The following is an 18,149-nucleotide window of genomic DNA, read 5'->3' on the forward strand; positions in this document are numbered from 1 at the left end:
TCTCCCTCACTTTTGTCCACAGCTCTGACCCAAAAGTCAGCACCCCACCCCTCGATTGGCTGCCGGTCCGGTCCGGTCCACTATGGCTTGCCATATACAATTATATTTCTTATTTTACGCCGCTTACAAATGCACGCCCCATTTTTATTTCTTTTAACTTTGACTTAACTTAATTAGTAAGCTTAGACCAGATAAACAACTAGCGTTTGGATAATTAATATTGATATATCTTTCCAAACAAGCCTACCCAACCACGCCGATTAAAAAACAAAAAAAAACTGAAGATAAAAATTTAATTTTGAAAAGTTTTATTTCATAAATTCTCTAATTTTTATGAAGGGCATGGAAACCCCAAGGGGCTGGGGTGGTTCGGCCCCCTCTCGCTCTATAAAAGGAGCACCCTGACCGTCATTTCCTTCTCACACCAACACCACAACCTCCCATCAACAAGAAGCTAAAGTAACCACTCAACCAGCTTATCTTCTCAATGGCCAAAGAGAGAAAGGTGAAACAAGAAGAAGAAGAAGCTCCAATCCATGGAGACATCTTAGAGACCATACTGTCGCACGTGCCTCTCATCGACCTCGCGCCTTCATGTCACGTTTCCAAGACATGGGAACGCGCCGTTACCTCGTCTCTCCGACACTTGAACCCAACAAAGCCGTGGCTCGTTGTCCACACTCAGAGCACTCGATCCCCATACGCCACGACCATGCATGCGTACGACCCACGCTCGAGCGTGTGGGTGGAGATCCAGCAGCCGTCGATCAATTACGTCTCTGCCCTCCGATCGTCGCACTCCACCCTCCTCTACATGTTGTCACCGTTCAAGATTTCCTTCTCCGTCGACCCGCTAAACCTGACGTGGCACCGGGCCGACGCCTCGCTCGTGTGGCGACCCGACCCAATTGTCGCGCTGGTGGGCCACCGCATCGTGGTGGCGGGCGGCACGTGCGACTTCGGGGAAGACCCACTCGCGATGGAGACCTACGACCTGAGGACCCGCACGTGGGACACGTGCGGATCGATGCCCGCGACCCTGAAGGACTCCGCGGCTTCGACGTGGCTCTCGGTGGCCGTGGACGAGCACAGAATGTACTTGACGGAGAAAAGTAACGGTGTGACGCGCGTGTTCAATCCCAGCACCAAGACCTGGCAAGGACCGTTCGATCTGCGGCCCGGTAAGCAAGTTTTCTCCTCCTTGATCGGGTTCGTCAGCGACCGCATGGTTCTGGTGGGTCTAATCGGAGACGCCGAGAATGTAAAAGGCGTAAAATTGTGGGAAGTGGAGGGTGAAATGTCAGAGTTGAAGTTGAAGGAGATGGGTGAGATGCCAACGGATCTTGTAGAAAAGCTGAAGGGTGAGAGCCCTTGTGTGACGTCGATTGCTATGACTTCGATGGGCGATTACGCGTATTTGCACAATCCCTCGGATCCTGGGGAGTTGATTTTGTGCGAGGTGGCGGACGGTGTGTGCAAGTGGGGGAGTTTACGTAATGCGGTGGTGAACGATGCGACTCGGATGCGGAATTTAGTGTTCACGTGTTCGAACGTAGGACTCGGCGATGTGGAGGACTCACTCCGGTCTGGGCGTCGGAGACATGGAGTAATAGATTCGTAATGGGATACGTGGCACAGGACGATTGCTCAACCGGAGGAGTTTCCGCTTTCCCCCTTTTTTATTTTTTTATTTTTTTAATCTTTGAATTTGTTTATTTATTTTGGGTCCAGTTTGGGCCGAAGTTACCAACGACCCCCTTGGATGTAGGCACCAGCAGTCATCTAATTTATGTAAAAGTTACGATCTATGCAAAAATAAAAATGTGGAAGAAAAAAAAAAAGCGTCCTTTCTCAAGCTGGTAGGATGGTGGACTATGAATCTATGATTTAATGATCTTTTTCTTTTTCTAAACTTTGATTTAAGTATCTGATATGATTCAAGTTGGCCATTCATGTGATTCTGCAAGTGGACCAAAGAAAGAATTAGGTCATCCAGAAGAGGAAAGACTTGAAAAGGTGTCTCATGTTTTGCGCCTTTAGGAGGAAAAAAAAAACACATTTTCTTTATTCGTACATGCTGCACCAAAATTATTGAGTTAACGAGTGCTATAAATTTGACAAAGACAATGTTGCATGGGCATATATATATAAATTTGAGTTATGAGCATATATACTAGAGCGGCCATGGGCCATGGCACCATCAATGATACAAAGAAGAGGTCAGGCTTTAGAACTATTCTATTAAATACTATTTACTTCATTTAAAAAATAATAATAACAAATTAACATTAAAACATTTACACTTTTTATATCACATTTTACTATTATTTAAATAAAAAAAAATTATATATATATATATCAACATTGCCCTGTGGCCCCTTTTGATTAACTCTTCAACTCGATTCTTGGGCCAGGAGGCAGACAGGTAGTTGATAACTTGATTCGGGGCCAACTGGCAGTGAATGTGGAAGACATGGACCATTTTTTATGGGTGCACTGTACACTACAGAAATAAGTGTAGGGTTGAATATCCAAAACCCGGTAAAATTAATGGGTCAGGCTATTCTGGCCTATAAGGGCTCGCGGCTTAACAAGGACTATCTCACAGGCCCAACTGTGGTCAAAGCCCATGAACGTGACTCTGGGTTTCTTAATTCTCATGGGCACATTGGGCAGGCACGTCACCAGCCATAGTGGACAGCGGCCTCATCTCAAAATAGTCGATTTCAATGGGACCGTAACACATGACTTAAGAATTAACTTTTGAAAATAAAATTAATCTTCTCATTGGCGACTTGTCTCAATCTAAGTATTTTCTCCTAACCCCAAGCAATTAGTAAAAAATTCGAAACAAGATCAATCAAGAACCTTTTTGCGGTTCAAACAATATTTTATAACATTACTGACTATGTCATATTATTTAAAAAATATATATGATATAATATTATTAGATGCCGTAAATGAATAAGATCCTATTCCCAACAATTCTTGTTCATCCGATTCCGCTATTTATTTTGTCCTGCATTGTGATGTACATGATATATTAATTAAACAGAAAAGGAAAAGGCCCGTTCAACTAGCTCTTACTTTTCTTTAAACTGACCATTTGGGAAATTTGTTTTGGTGATCGGAGTTTGGAGTGGTTGGCCTAAATAAACGTGGCTCTAAGTAAACGAGTGGGAAATGACTCGAAAGAGACTTCATTACTAGGCGTGAAACCCGGCCGCCCACCTTTCATATATATGATTAACGCGGTTGAACACAATTATCAAAACCCGTTTCCCACTTGCTAATTAATTTTCATGAAATTAAAGACTTTTACTATTCATTCCAATCGCATCCATCAACGAACAGGATTGAGTTGGAATCGGGCCACTGAAACTTTTTTTTCAACTATCATAATTTTACTTTGTTTATAAGCAATTAACAAAGAGTTGAACTCAAGATTCCTCTGTGACTGTGAATCCACCCTGAACGCTAGCTTTATTCTTTTAGCCATCCACCTTCTCATATTTTTCTGCAATAATTACTCAAAACTAATATATTTTTACGGAGCGCAATTTAATTGGACGAGAGCCACGACTTCCCAAGTCCGCCACTGTCTTTTATATATGTATATATATATATATATCACCCCCACCATATATGGTATATAAGCTGCAAACAAGTTATTCTTTGAAAACAAAAGAGAATCAACGATGGCGGAAGAAGAAAAAGAAGCTCCACTGCATGCAGACATACTAGAGGCAATTCTGTCGCACGTGCCTCTCATCGACCTCGCGCCAGCATCTCGCGTGTCCGGAACCTGGAAACGTGCTGTTCTCTCCTCCCTTGAACGCTTCAACAAAATAAAACCGTGGCTCGTTGTCCACACGAAGAGCAGCCGGCACCCGTACAAAGAGGCCACTCATGCGTACGACCCACGCTCGCACGTGTGGGTGGAGATCCAGCAGCCCACTATGGAGCACGTCCCGGCCCTCCGATCGTCGCACTCAACCCTCCTCTACATACTCTCGCCATGCAGATTCACCTTCTCCGTCGACCCATTTCACCTTATGTGGCACACGGCAGACTCTCCGATCGTGTGGCGGTCCGACCCGGTCGTCGCGCTGGTAGGCCACCGCGCCGTGGTCGCTGGCGGCATGTGCGACTTCGGGGACGAGCCGATACCAATGGAGATCTACGACTTGAGTACCCGCAAGTGGGACGTGTGCAACTCGATCCCCGCGATCCTTGTCGATACCGCCGCTTCCACGTGTCTCTCGGTAGCCGTGGACGAGTGTAGAATGTATGTGATGGAGAAAAGTTCCGGTGTGACGTACTTTTTCGAACCTAGCTCCAAGACCTGGCGCGGACCGTACGATATGCAGCCCGATAAGAAGGCTTTCTCCTCCCTTATCGGTTTCATTAACGACCGCATGGTTGTGGTGGGTCTTATCGGAGATGCTGAGAATGTCAACGGCGTAAAAATGTGGGAAGTGAAGGGTGAAATGTCAGAGCTGAGGGAGATGGGGAAGATGCCAAAGGAGCTTGTGGGAAAGCTGAAAGGTGAGAGCCCACGTGTGTCGTCGATTGGTATGACTTCGATGGGTGATGTCGCGTATTTTCACAATTCGTCGGACCCTGTGGAGTTGATTTTGTGCGAGGTATCCAAGGGTGTGTGCAAGTGGGGGAGTGTACGGAATGTGGTCGTGAAAGATGGCGGCGGAATGCAGAGTTTTGTGTTCACGTGTTCCAATGTCGGAATCGTAGATTTGCACGAGGCATTGAGGTCTGGTTATATGAGGTTCGCTATAAAGGACGTGGCGTAAACGTGGAACAAAGAGACCGGCAGAGATTCGCAAAGGCATACGTGGCAGATGACAGCAGTTAGGGCTTCTTGTTATTAGCTTTGATTTGGATTTTAATTTAATAAAAGAAATGCCAATTCAAAAACAAAAAGAGTAATAAATGTAGAGAAGTTCTCTCAAACAAATGAATTAAAAAAAAAAAATTCAAATTGACGTGGCAGGAGAAATAATTGTATTTTTTTAAGGGTTAAATACTAAATTAGTCCCTAGGGTTTCACAACTTTATTTTTTCCCCCCTGGGTTTTCATTTTTATCATAGGAGGTCCCTGTGGTTTTGATAAGTGACCAAATTAGTCCATCCGTTAGTTGACCGTTAGTTGACCGTTAAACTGGACATGTGGACCAATCAGACGTCGACACGTGGCACATATATTAATTTTTTTTTTTAATTTTTTTTTAATTAAAAAAAATGTTTTTTTTTTAAAAAAACATTAAAAAAATATATTAAAAAAAAAAAAAAAAAAAAAAGAAAAATCGGAAAAAACTGGGGGTGGCCGAGCCACCCCCTTGGCAATTTGGGGGTGGCTCGGCCACCCCCTTTGGCCATGGGGGTGGCCAGGCCACCCCCATCTGGCCGGATGGGGGTGGCCGAGCCACCCCCTGGGCACCAGGGGGTGGCCGAGCCACCCCCTTGGGCCCCAAGGGGGTGGCCGAAACCACCCCCGGTTCCCACTGGGGGTGGCTCGGCCACCCCCATGGAGCCTTGGGGGTGGCCGAAACCACCATTGGTGGTGGTTTCGGCCACCCCCAAGGCTCCATGGGGGTGGCCGAGCCACCCCTTGGGGCCCAAGGGGGTGGTTTCGGCCACCCCCTTGGGGCCCAAGGGGGTGGCTCGGCCACCCCCATCCGGCCAGATGGGGGTGGCCTGGCCACCCCCATGGCCAAAGGGGGTGGCCGAGCCACCCCCAAATTGCCAAGGGGGTGGCTCGGCCACCCCCAGTTTTTTCCGATTTTTCTTTTTTTTTTTTTTTTTTTTTTTTTAATATATTTTTTTTAATTTTTTTTTAAAAAAAAAACATTTTTTTTAATTAAAAAAAATTAAAAAAAAAATTAATATATGTGCCACGTGTCGACGTCTGATTGGTCCACGTGTCCAGTTTAACGGTCAACTAACGGTCAACTAACGGATGGACTAATTTGGTCACTTATCAAAACCACAGGGACCTCCTGTGATAAAAATGAAAACCCAGGGGGGAAAAAATAAAGTTGTGAAACCCTAGGGACTAATTTAGTATTTAACCCTTTTTTTAATTTAAAAACTATTTTTACGTCAATTTGAAATTTTTTCTGAATTTATTAATTTAGTTCTCTAACACTTCTCATAAATATAGCTCCTTTTTGGAGCGATAATTGCAGAGAAATATTCATAAGAGAATCGTGTTGGCAACTCTTTCTTGGTACTTAAATATCTAAAAATGCCCCATGTTTTACATTATCTAAAAAGGAAAAAAAATTAAAAAACATGTTTCTTTATTCGTACTTAGTTCGGCCTGCTGCATGCGCCAAACTTTATCAAAATGTAAGGAGGTTAACAAACACACGCTAACAAACACATTAATAGAAATTAATTGAATTGAATTAATATTTTTAATGCTATTTATTATAAGGAAAAAAAAAAAAAAAAAAAGAGTTCCCAATGGGTAGCTCAATCGGCTGTGAACTACGCTTCATGAAGCGGAGGTTACTAGTTTGAATCTCCCTTCTCCATTCCTTTGTATGGACATGTTAAAAAAAAAAGTTAAAAGAAAAAAAAAACATTGCGTGTACTCAAAGTCATTAGTGGGTGGTTGGGCGACATGAAAATGAATGATTTCGTTGTTTGAATAACGATCTGAGAGCATCTTTAGCAGTTGATGGTTATTTTAGCCACTCGAAATCAACTTTTTTAATTTAATTATTACTTTTTCATAATGAACTTCAACAGACTATCTATTTTACAATTTACTTTATTTAAATATTTTTTTTGGATAAAGTCCATTTAACTCCCTCAAACTATCGCCCCATTAACAACTTACTCCCCAAACTATCAATCACAACAATGTACCCCCCAAACTACCAAAATAATAACAATGTACCCCCAATGCTAATAAAATGATGAAATTACCCCTATAAAATATTCAATAAAACAAACATACCCTTCAAAATTTGAAAAAAAAAAAAATAGTATTTTTATTTTTATTTGAGTAAGGGTAATTTCGTCATTTTGTTAAAATTCAGGATACATTGTCATTGTTTTGATAGTTTGTGCGGTAAATTGTCGCAATTAATAGTTTGAATGATAAATTATCATTGGGTAGTAATTTGAGAGGCTTAAGTAGACTTTAGCCTATTTTTTTTAATCTATCTTTTTATAGATAGAGGAGAGAGAGGGAGAGAGATGAGAGAGGAGAGATGAGAGATATGAGAAAAAAAGAATACAAAATGTTTTAAATGTGCTACAGTGAACTTTCAAATATGAAAGTTCACTATATCAAATTTTAAGAAAATTGTTGTTCTAAAAGGTCTGTTGGAACACTAAAATTGTTAAATTTAACTTAAAAGTTAGTTTAACAGTCTTGCTGAAAATGTTCTGACAGTTACACCATTTGAGAGAAAAGTTTTCGAGATTTATTAAAAATTCCAAATTGGCTGCTATGTACATAATATATCCAATAAAAAAATAAAAAACGAATTGGCTGCTTGATTTATTTTCATTTGAAGCTCCAATAATATTTATAGCATGTTTGAGATTGTGTTTGATAGATAGAATTTTTAAGTCAAAAAGTATTTTTTGGCAAAAACTTTATTTTTATGCTTTTGTTAAAAGTGCTTTTTAGCTATTTTTATACTTTTTGGACTCTTAAGAGCGCTTTCAATTGTTTTTATCAAACGTGTACTTTTTTTTTCAGATGAATTTTTGAAGTATATATATATATATATTTTAATGATATAAAACATCAACAAGGCATAGCCCTTCGGACGCACTATTGCAAAATAAACCTTGAACTCGTATACCACACCCTTGAAAATTTCCCTACACGGATCAAGGTACAACTTAACTTTTTTCGCTCGAGGGTGTGACCCCAATGGAGAGTTTACACCTAATAAATCTCCAATTTAAAATTTAACGGGTGATACACCCTAAGACTACAAGCGTCAACTACTAGACCAACCCCTTAAAATTAACTATTTTTATTAAGATTCTTGGAGAGTCGCCCCCTATAAAATGAATCTTATCGTGAGCTCAATTTAAGAATTTCGTCCAAGCCCACAATCAATGACCCAAAATTTCTCATATCTCAAAAATTTATTTATTTTCGAATAAATTAAGTGCTCACCCAAAAAGACGAAATAGGCTCCTTTCCGTCGGCAACGTGTTTGTCAACTGCATTTGTTTAATTCATAATGAGTCCATTTCAAAGATGAAGGGGTGCTGTCAACTATATATGCACCAGGAATATTGGAATAGAGTTGCCATGGTCCAACAAGTATTGAAATACTATTTCTTATGGGCATTCTCCCAATAAATACAAGCATGGTACATGTATTTTTATTGTCTTTAAAATTCTTTCTTTTGTCCAATATTATGCTCTTTAATCCTATTTTCACAATCATTTTAATTAAAAAAAAGGAATAAGCATTCAACTTTTCCTTTGTCTCTGTATGTTGGTGTACAAAACAAAGCTAAAGAATTAAAATATAGAAACATTTGAGTACCAACTACCAAGAAAGAGTTGCCACCACGATTCTCTTAAGAATATTTATCTGCAATGATTACTCTGAACTAATATAATTGGACGAGAGCTACGACTCCCCATTCAGCCACTGTTCCATTTCCATATATATATCCAACATCCAAACAAGGCTTTCTTTCCCACGCCATTAACTCAATTAGCTCCAAACAATAATGGCGGAAGAAGAAAAAGATCCCAAATAGAAAATAGAAACACAACTAATATTTAATATAATATAAAAATAATATACGTTACAAATCTCCACTTATGGCTGGAATTCTACCACAATACAAATACATAAACAAGATAATACGTTCTGATACCCCTAGTGGGTCCCAGACAGAACAAAATAAACAAGATAATAATTCACTTAGGGTGAGAGTTGAACCACAACAGAATTAGGACTCTACACAAATCATCATAGTTAGTTGGCCCAAACCGAGCCCATAGTTCCAGTTCAAATATTTTCCAAGTAACCGATATAGCTTCATCTTGATGACTCTTCTGCAGCCACTGTCACCATTGATTCGCCTCACCTTCAATATGGAAAGATGCCAACACCACCTTTTGGTCCGGAGGCGTGCCATGATAGTCAAAAAATTGTACCGCCCGATTTAACCATTCCGTAGGATCATCTCCTTGGAAACGTGGAAAATCCATTTTTGCATAACGTGGCACCACTCGTTGTCGCCCAGTCTCCCCTGTATGATGAAAACCTCTTGAAGGACCACCCTGCTCAAATGTGCTGAATGGTTGACTTCCCACGGTTCCATGTGGTACCACGAGAAGGGTTGAGATTTCCTTTAATGCATCTTCAATTATTTGCATGCGATCGATGGAACCAGTTGCTCCCTCCTCCAATCGCCGAATGCCATCCTTAACGTCATACATGTCCGTCTCCAAAGATTCAATTCTATCACGATTATTAGCCATGCTCAGATACCAAATAGATAATAGATAATACGTTCTAATACCCCTAGTGGGTCTCAATCAAAACAAAATAAACAAGATAATACTCCACTTAGGGTGAGAGTTGAACCACAACAAAATTAGGACTCTACACAAATCATCATGCTCATAACATAATACAAAGACTCTTAAATACTCTATTACTAGCAGTTACCTATACTACGACCACTTCTCTCACACTATCTCACACCACAACACATAACTGCCCATACTAAATAACCTCCTAGTAAATAAACTTTCCACTAACTCCTCTTATAAGATAAGGCTAAAGCTAACTCCATTACCCATGCCACATTGCACATCATGGCCCATGGCAAACACCACTACTGCCCATGATCTTCATGTTGGTTCTCCTTATCCATCTCCATGACCAAATAATGTGGGTTCAGCTGATGTGTATGATGAGTCCTACGTGAAATCCTATCATTCGTCCCCCCTTAAGAGAACCTTGTCCTCAAGGTGAAATGTATGAAATTGACGTTGACAATTTGTAACTGCCCTCCAGTGAGATGTTGATAACATGGGAAATCCATCTTAAGGTGCTTTAATGGGGGTGTTGCCTGCTACGACTTGTCTTCGGTGGGGGAGCCAAGAGATATTGTTGATCTTTTTTTTTTTTTTTTCTTTTTTTTCTTTTTTTTTTTTCCATGTTATCAACATCTCTCTGGAGGACAGTTACAAATCGTCAATGTCAATTTCACACATTCCACCTTGAGGACAAGGTTCTCTTAAGGGGGGGCGAATGATAGGATTCCACGTAGGACTCATCATACACATCAGCTGAACCCACATTATTTGGTCATGGAGATGGATAAGGAGAACCAACATGAAGATCATGGGCAGTAGTAGTGTTTGCCATGGGCCATGATGTGCAACGTGGCATGGGTAATGGGGTTAGTTTTAGTCTTATCTTATAAGAGGAGTTAGTGGGAAGTTTATTTACTAGGAGGTTATTTAGTATGGGCAGTTATGTGTTGTGGTGTGAGATAGTGTGAGAGAAGTGGTGGTGGTATAGGTAACTGTTAGTAATAGAATATTTAAGAGTCTTTGTATTATGTTATGAGCATGACGATTTGTGTAGAGTCCTAATTCTGTTGTGGTTCAACTCCCACCCTAAGTGGAGTATTATTTTGTTTATCTTGTTCTGACTGGAACCCACTAGGGGTATCAGAACGTATTATCTTGTTTATGTATTTGTATTGTAGTAGAACTCCAGCCATAAGTGGAGATTTGTAACGTATATTATTTTTATATTATATTAAATATTAGTTGTGTTTCTATTATCAATTTAGGACCTAACAATTGGTATCAGAGCATGGAATGTGAGAAGATGCAAAGCATGGAAGATTCCTTGAACAAGATCAAGAATTTACTGGCTAGAGTTAACCAATTCTTCGAGAAGAGCACCAACAACACAAAGGAAAAAAGATCAACAATATCTCTTGGCTCCCCCACCGGAGACAAGTCACAGCAGGCAACACCCCCATTGAAGCACCTTAAGATGGATTTCTCATGTTATCAACATCTCACTGGAGGGCAGATACAAATCGTCAACGTCAATTTCACACATTCCACCTTGAGGACAAGGTTCTCTTAAGGGGGGACGAATGATAGGATTCCACGTAGGACTCATCATACACATCAACTGAACCCACATTATTTGGTCATGGAGATGGATAAGGAGAACCAACATGAAGATCATGGGCAGTAGTGGTGTTTGCCATGGGCCACGATGTGCAATGTAGCATGGGTAATGGGGTTAGTTTTAGGCTTATCTTATAAGAGGAGTTAGTGGGAAGTTTATTTACTATGAGGTTATTTAGTATGGACAGTTATGTGTTGTGGTGTGAGATAGTGTGAGAGAAGTGGTAGTGGTATAGGTAACTGCTAGTAATAGAGTATTTAAGAGTCTTTGTATTATGTTATGAGCATGATGATTTGTGTAGAGTCCTAATTCTGTTGTGGTTCAACTCCCACCCTAAGTGGAGTATTATCTTGTTCTGACTGGGACCCACTAGAGGTATCAAAACGTATTATCTTGTTTATGTATTTATATTGTGGTAGAACTCCAGCCATAAGTGGAGATTTGTAACGTATATTATTTTTATATTATATTAAATATTAGTTGTGTTTCTATTATCTATTTGGGACCTAACAAGCTCCAATGCATGGAGACATACTAGAGGCAGTTCTGTCGCACGTGCCTCTCATTTACCTCGTGCCCGCAATTCGCGTGTCCAACACTTGGAAACGTTCTGCTCTTTCGTCTCTTGGACACTCGAACAAAATCAAGCCGTGGCTCATTGTCCACACGTAGAGCAACTTGCACCCGTACGAGGCGACCGCGGACCCACGCTCGCACGTGTGGGTAGAGATCCAACAGCCCTCGATTGAACACATCTCTGCCCTCCGATCGTCGCACTCGACCCTTCTCTACATGCTCTCGCCCTACACGTTCGCCTACTCCATCGACCCGCTCCGCGAGAAGTGGCACCGGATTGGCGTTCCAATCGTGTGGCGGTCCGACCCGATCGTCGCTTTGGTCGGTCATTGCGCCATGCTTGGGGGCGGCAAGTGCGACTTCGGGGACGAGCCGATCCCAATGGAGACCTAAGACCTGAGAACTGCACGTGGGACACATGCAACTCGATGCCTGCGATCCTTGAGGATACCGCCGCTTCCACGTGCCTGTCGATAGCCGCGGACGAGCACAGGATGTACGTGATGGAGAAGCGTTCCGGTGTGACGTACTCTTTCGATCCCAGCTCCAAGACGTGGCATGGACCGTACGATCTGCAGCCCTGTAAGAAGGTTTTCTCCTCCCTAATTGGATTTGTCAATAACGTCATGGTTGTGGTGGGTCTTATCGGAGACGCTGAGAATGTCAACGGCGTAAAAATGTGGGAAGTGAAGGGTGAAATGTCAGAGCTGAGGGAGATGGGGGAGATGCCAAAGGGGCTTGTGGGAAAGCTGAAAGGTGAGAGCCGTTACGTGCCGTCGATTGGTATGACTTGGATGGGTGATATCGCGTATTTGCACAATCCGTCGGACCCTAGGGAGTTGATTTTGTGCGAGGTATCCAAGGGTGTGTGCAAGTGGGGGAGTGTACGGAATGTGGTCATGAAAGATGGGGGCGGAATGCAGAGTTTTGTGTTCACGTGTTCGAATGTCGGACTCGCAGATTTGCACGAGGCATTCAGGTCTGGGAATCTGATATTCGCTATTAACGAGTGAGAGACCGGCAGAGATATATTGTGTATTTTTATCCTCTGAAAAGAAGGCTTGGCAAAGGGCCGAGGTCCAGTTTGGAGTCTATGGGCCAACTTGATGTCAGGCCCAATCCTAGGTTCCCTTTCCTCTGGACCATTGTGTTTATTCCAACAACAAAAACCCAAAACCTCAGTTGTGAGCTCATTAAGAAAATGATATCTGGCCAGCGGCAGGTATTTCATATTTGCTTTTGCTTTGAATTCTTTTTTGTTTTCGCTTTTAAGGTGGTCAGCTATTATTGCTTATCTACAAGAAGAAAAAGAACAGTTTGAGTGCGCTTCGTGGGCCACGACTGACATTGTGATTTTGGTCTGAAACCTTTTCCATGGTAGAAACCTTCAGGCTTCGAGAGTCTTCGGCTTGCCAACAGTGTGATGTCATGTTGAAGTAAGATGGTCCCCGGCCGTTCCTCCTACTCCTACGTGAGAAAATTATTACATGGTTTTAAGGATGGTGGTTTTCTTCCAAGCTTTTTTACATTGATGATGTTAAAGGTGCTGTCATTTTTATTATAAGTTTTTTACCAACTAAGATAATTATATTTATATGTAAATATAAATAATTCTATTTACCTTTGAAATTTTGTGGTTTATTTTTTAAAACTTTGTGCCTTGTGTGCCGGCAATGTAAGTTAGTAAATTTACAATTTAATTGATTTTTATTTGTGTTAGAAAAGTATATGAGCTTGTCATTGTTGGTTGACGGATGATAGCTCTAATACTTAAGTCGGTATTATAAAGGGTGATAATATTAAGGAATAAATATAGTAGAGTAGAGTAGAGAAGAAGATGAGAGTCCCTTTTTCTTTGTTGTCTCCTACCTCTTATCCTCAGTTTGTCATAGCAGTTGACCATATTGCATGTCCCATGACCCCTACAAACCATCACTTCCTGTTGGGATCGCAACCACCAATGTTGACGTCTTAAGGGACGGGTTCAAGTGCAATGTTTGGTGGATGTGCTCGAGTCCATTGGCAATGGGCTAGGTATTTAGGTTGTGAGGCCCAATCATTTGTAATCCCTAAATTCGTTTTGCTTTCCATTTTCTTAATTTCTTTCCTACTTTCTCTAGCTTGATATTTTGACAAAGAGAAGTGTTACGTTTATTTTCTGTTCATTTTTTCTGCAAATTCATTATTGAATTTACGAAATTAACGAGTGATTTCACATATTCAATAACAAATTTATTCATCTAAAAAAAAACCAAACATTTTCTTCCGCTAATACAATATTAACCCATGTGACCAAACCACCAACCGAACAGAAAAAAGAAGAAGAAGATAACCCGAGTAGGTATAGACAGTTGGTTTACACTTCACCAGGAATAGGATGGATCCATCACTGCCAAATGGACCCCACTACCCCCAACAAACTACCCAACTTGCTCACTCATGGGCCCCTCGAAATCATCTCAACTCTCTCTCTCTCTCTCTCTCTCTCTCTATCTCTCTCATATGCCTACCGACTACCGTAGTCCCGTGTGTAGAATTACAGAGAGTATTATTAAAAGATTAAAATAGAATTCAAATATATATATTCACGGGCATCCATTGGCCGTTACTCGTCCTCTTTTCCGTGTTTTTTTGGCTGGACTCGAGAATTTACATCCGTCTTATTTATGTGATGTAATTTTTTTTTTTTGTTATAAGAAATTAAATTTGTATATATCTCCCTAATCTTTCAAATTATATATATATATATATATATATATATATATATATATATATATATTGCCTAGTATTGCTGTGTTGGGCCTAGTTAGGTTTACCAATAACCACTTTCTACTTTTCTTTGTGGGAGTTCTTTTTCAATTTTCATGATTCAAAGTCTGCTTTATCGTCATTTCAATAGCTTTTTGGGAGGAAAAGTTTTCAAAAGCTATCGCCGAATCATGCAGAGCAGCATCTATGTTGGACTATATTTTCCGGATCAATCAACAATGGTGGGGGACATCAGCAAGAGTATATGTGTGTGTATATATATATATATCTTCATCAACGTCAATGTTTTTCTAGTCTCCTAGAGTTTTGGTGGTTGTTGATTTGGGCCCCTCACGGGGACTCTCTGTTTGATTGCTTTATGTTTTTTGTTTGATAAAAGCATACACGTCAAAGATCTTCCGGTGACCCAACAATCAAATTTGCTTTGAGGGAAGACGACGATGGTGTCAGACTCTCGCATTACCTCCTGTTTGAATCGCAGCACTCGCATGTGCTCATCCAACTCCGCAAGTACAAAGCCCATCAAGTGTGGTTTGAGAATATATATATATATATTAAACATTTTATTAAAAATCAAATTATGAGGAGTTGGGTTTTCCTCCCAAGATTTTTTTTTTTTTTTCAAAAACAAAAGTAAAAGGAATGAGTAAAAATATGAGTTACGAGGGGAAAAAAAATCAACAAAAGTGACGACATGCCTTCTGTTTTTTTTCTCTCTGACCAGAAGATGGGGTCCGTCTATCAGTCACTTCGATAGGAGAGGGATTACAAGAACAAAAAGGGAACAAGGCAAAATCGTAAATTTATATTCATAATTCACATCCAACTTGAAAAAATCTAGCTACCCACAACCTATTTCAATTGAGAAATGTTATGTGAATATTACTTCTTAAAAAGTAGAATAAATAGTAGGACATTCAAGTAGAGGTCTATTGGAATAATCTGGGTAACAGAGTCCTACCACAAGTCTCAATTGGAGTAAAAGCTTACCAATTAAAATAAAGAGAACTAATTCAAGTCTATCTCAACCCTTCAAGAGAGCTAATCAAGTTTATCTCAACTCTACAGGAGAGTTATTTAAGTTTATCTCAACTCTTCCAGATAACTAGTTTAAGTCTACTTCAACTCATCAACCTATAAATAAGCCATTACATTACAAAAACATCTTAAATGATCTACTATCTTCTCGTACTCTCTTAAGGTTCTATATTAAAGAGGCAAATGCTAAAGGTCCAACTTTTTTGCACAACAAAAGTCTAACATTTGCCTTTTTTTTAAAAAAAAAAAAAAATGGAAAAAATGTTTGAAGCAACTCTATCTATTTTTTACATTTCTTTTATTTAGTATTTTTTAAAATAAAAAATGGTATTTTTCTTCATAATAATGACATTTTCTTTAAAAAAAATGACATTATTATGAAAAAAATACCATTTTTTATTTTTTTAAAAATACCAAATAAAAGAAAGACAAAAAATAGATAGGGTTGCTTCAGACATTTTTTTCCATTTTTTATTTTGTTTTTTTTTAAAAAAAAAAAAAACAAAAAACAAAAAATAAAAGTTGAACTTTTGTTTGGCAAAAAAGTTGGGCCCCTATCATCCCTCTATTAGAGAATACAGGATAAGGCTATTGAATTATTGTGTGCCAAAACACAATTTTGTGCGTTGAAACATAATTTTTCTATCATAAACTGAATTAGGCATTAGAGTTTTTTTGACAATTGCAGAGTTTTGCAGCTATTTAGAGTGCACGACGACAAATTGCAGATCTAGAAGTCCAAACCATATCGAAAACTGTTCTAAAATTCACGTATAATAATAATAAAAAAAAAAAAAACACACCAAAAAAAAAAAAAACACGAACAAAAAAAAAAACCGTATCATTTCTCATTTCGATATGGCTCCATGTGATAATTGGTAATAGTGAGGCGGAAAGGACATCTCTTCTCTCCTCTTTTATTTTTCTCAACCAAACAAGCGACAGGAGTCAATGGTCTTCACTCATTTTCCTCTCCCACCTATCATATATTGACCAATGACCATCCTTTAAAAATTAATTTCTTAAAGTAAAGGACCATTCATTTCTTTTTCTTTTTCTTTTCTTTTTTTTAAAAAAAAGAGTAATGCTTGATATTATATTTTATTTTACAATAATTTCATTATGGACAATCTTAAGGATTGAAATAACCATGGCACTATTTATGATAATGACAATTGAGTGATAAAAATATATGTTATAACATTATTTTTTTTAAGAAATGCTATATCCTATACTTTCGTCCCATTACTCTTTTTGAGCAATGTTATATATAGGTGGTGGCTTGTAAAATTTTCATTAAAATTTAGATTAATTTTTATTATATTTTAATCGAATTGTAATTTTAAAATGCACTTATAGATGTAAAAAAAATTAGTGTAAGAAAATGAGAGTATGTATAGCATGTAATATATAATATTATTTATATATATATATATATATATAGATGAAATCACATGTTGCTTTCTGGTCCCCAAGACAGCCACTATAGATGAAAGGAAGAAAAGAAGGCCCCAATGCGTTATTTAGTGATCGGAGCCCCCAAATGCCGGGATGTTGGAGTGTATGGGGAGGGAATGTTGCAATCATCTTTATTAAGTTGTATGAAATTTGGTTAAATCTAACAAAAAGTATATATATAAGTTAAAAAAAAAAAAAAAAAAAAAAACCCAATGGCCTAAAATATTCCTAGAGTTGGGCGAACTGCTCCTCTTACTATCCTCAAGAGGATTTGGGGTTACACGGACCACCCACCCCAAACTGTCGGGCGTTAATATGTGGATCAACCAATTAATCCAACAATCACCATGGGCCCATGGCGTTAGCATTTCTCTTTCAATTTTTTATCCAACAATTAGAAAAGCATAAGGCATTCAAGGCAATAAGCACGTACATATTTCAAAAAATATTTTGAATTTTTTTTTTGAGACGTGTCATCTTTTAACCTGTATCTCTACTATAGAACTGATTTTATGAGATGAATTAGGCTCGTAAGCCTCTTATATATATATATATATATATATATATATATGAGAATACATTCAATCAAGATGTGTGGTAAAATCAATATTCTACGACATCCAATAAGAAAGTGGCACATATTTAATAACAATTTTAATCTTCAAAAGTATTGATAAATGTAAAATTAGTTATTATAGTTGGCCCAAATTACAAATCGCTTCCTGTCTTATCCAAATGAACTCAAATGTCATTGGGATATGCAAAAAAATAATAATAATCATTTGAGTCGAATTCCGTTAGGTGCCATGTCAACCCCAATAAATGGCAACATGTATCACCCTTTAATAATATATATATATATATATATATATATATATATAAAGTGGCTGCTAGTTGGGAAGCCACCCATTTTGGGGCGCCTCCACCCAACCTCCTCTAGGATAGCTCCCCTAAATCTAACGAGTCAATGAGTCACTTAGAGCATTCTTAATGGAAGAGCCAATTTTTTATGCAAAATAACTCAGTAAAACTCATTTTATCTAGTTTAGCTAATAAATTTTTAAAGGTCTCCTACGTCTAATTAGCTATATTTTTATTTATATAATTTAAATATTATTTTTTTACTCTTTA

General features: G+C 39.0%; 1 protein-coding gene and 2 pseudogenes across 1 annotated transcript; all 3 read left to right on the forward strand.

Moving 5' to 3' along the window:
* The first annotated feature begins 434 nt into the window (after window positions 1-434).
* On the forward strand, window positions 435-1,834 carry LOC132179181 (F-box/kelch-repeat protein At1g23390-like). Its single transcript, XM_059591843.2, has one exon. It carries the CDS (start codon window positions 488-490, stop codon window positions 1,619-1,621), a length of 1,134 nt encoding a protein of 377 aa, XP_059447826.2. The 5' UTR covers window positions 435-487; the 3' UTR covers window positions 1,622-1,834.
* Window positions 1,835-3,698: 1,864 nt separating this feature from the next.
* LOC132178455 (F-box/kelch-repeat protein At1g23390 pseudogene) lies at window positions 3,699-4,811 on the forward strand (annotated as a pseudogene).
* A 6,387-nt stretch (window positions 4,812-11,198) lies between these two features.
* Window positions 11,199-12,766, forward strand: LOC132180094 (F-box/kelch-repeat protein At1g23390 pseudogene; annotated as a pseudogene).
* Window positions 12,767-18,149: the final 5,383 nt, after the last annotated feature.

This window comes from Corylus avellana, chromosome 4, assembly GCF_965113065.1.
Source record: "Corylus avellana chromosome 4, dhCorAvel1.hap1.2, whole genome shotgun sequence".
In the NCBI taxonomy this organism is placed as follows: domain Eukaryota; kingdom Viridiplantae; phylum Streptophyta; class Magnoliopsida; order Fagales; family Betulaceae; genus Corylus; species Corylus avellana.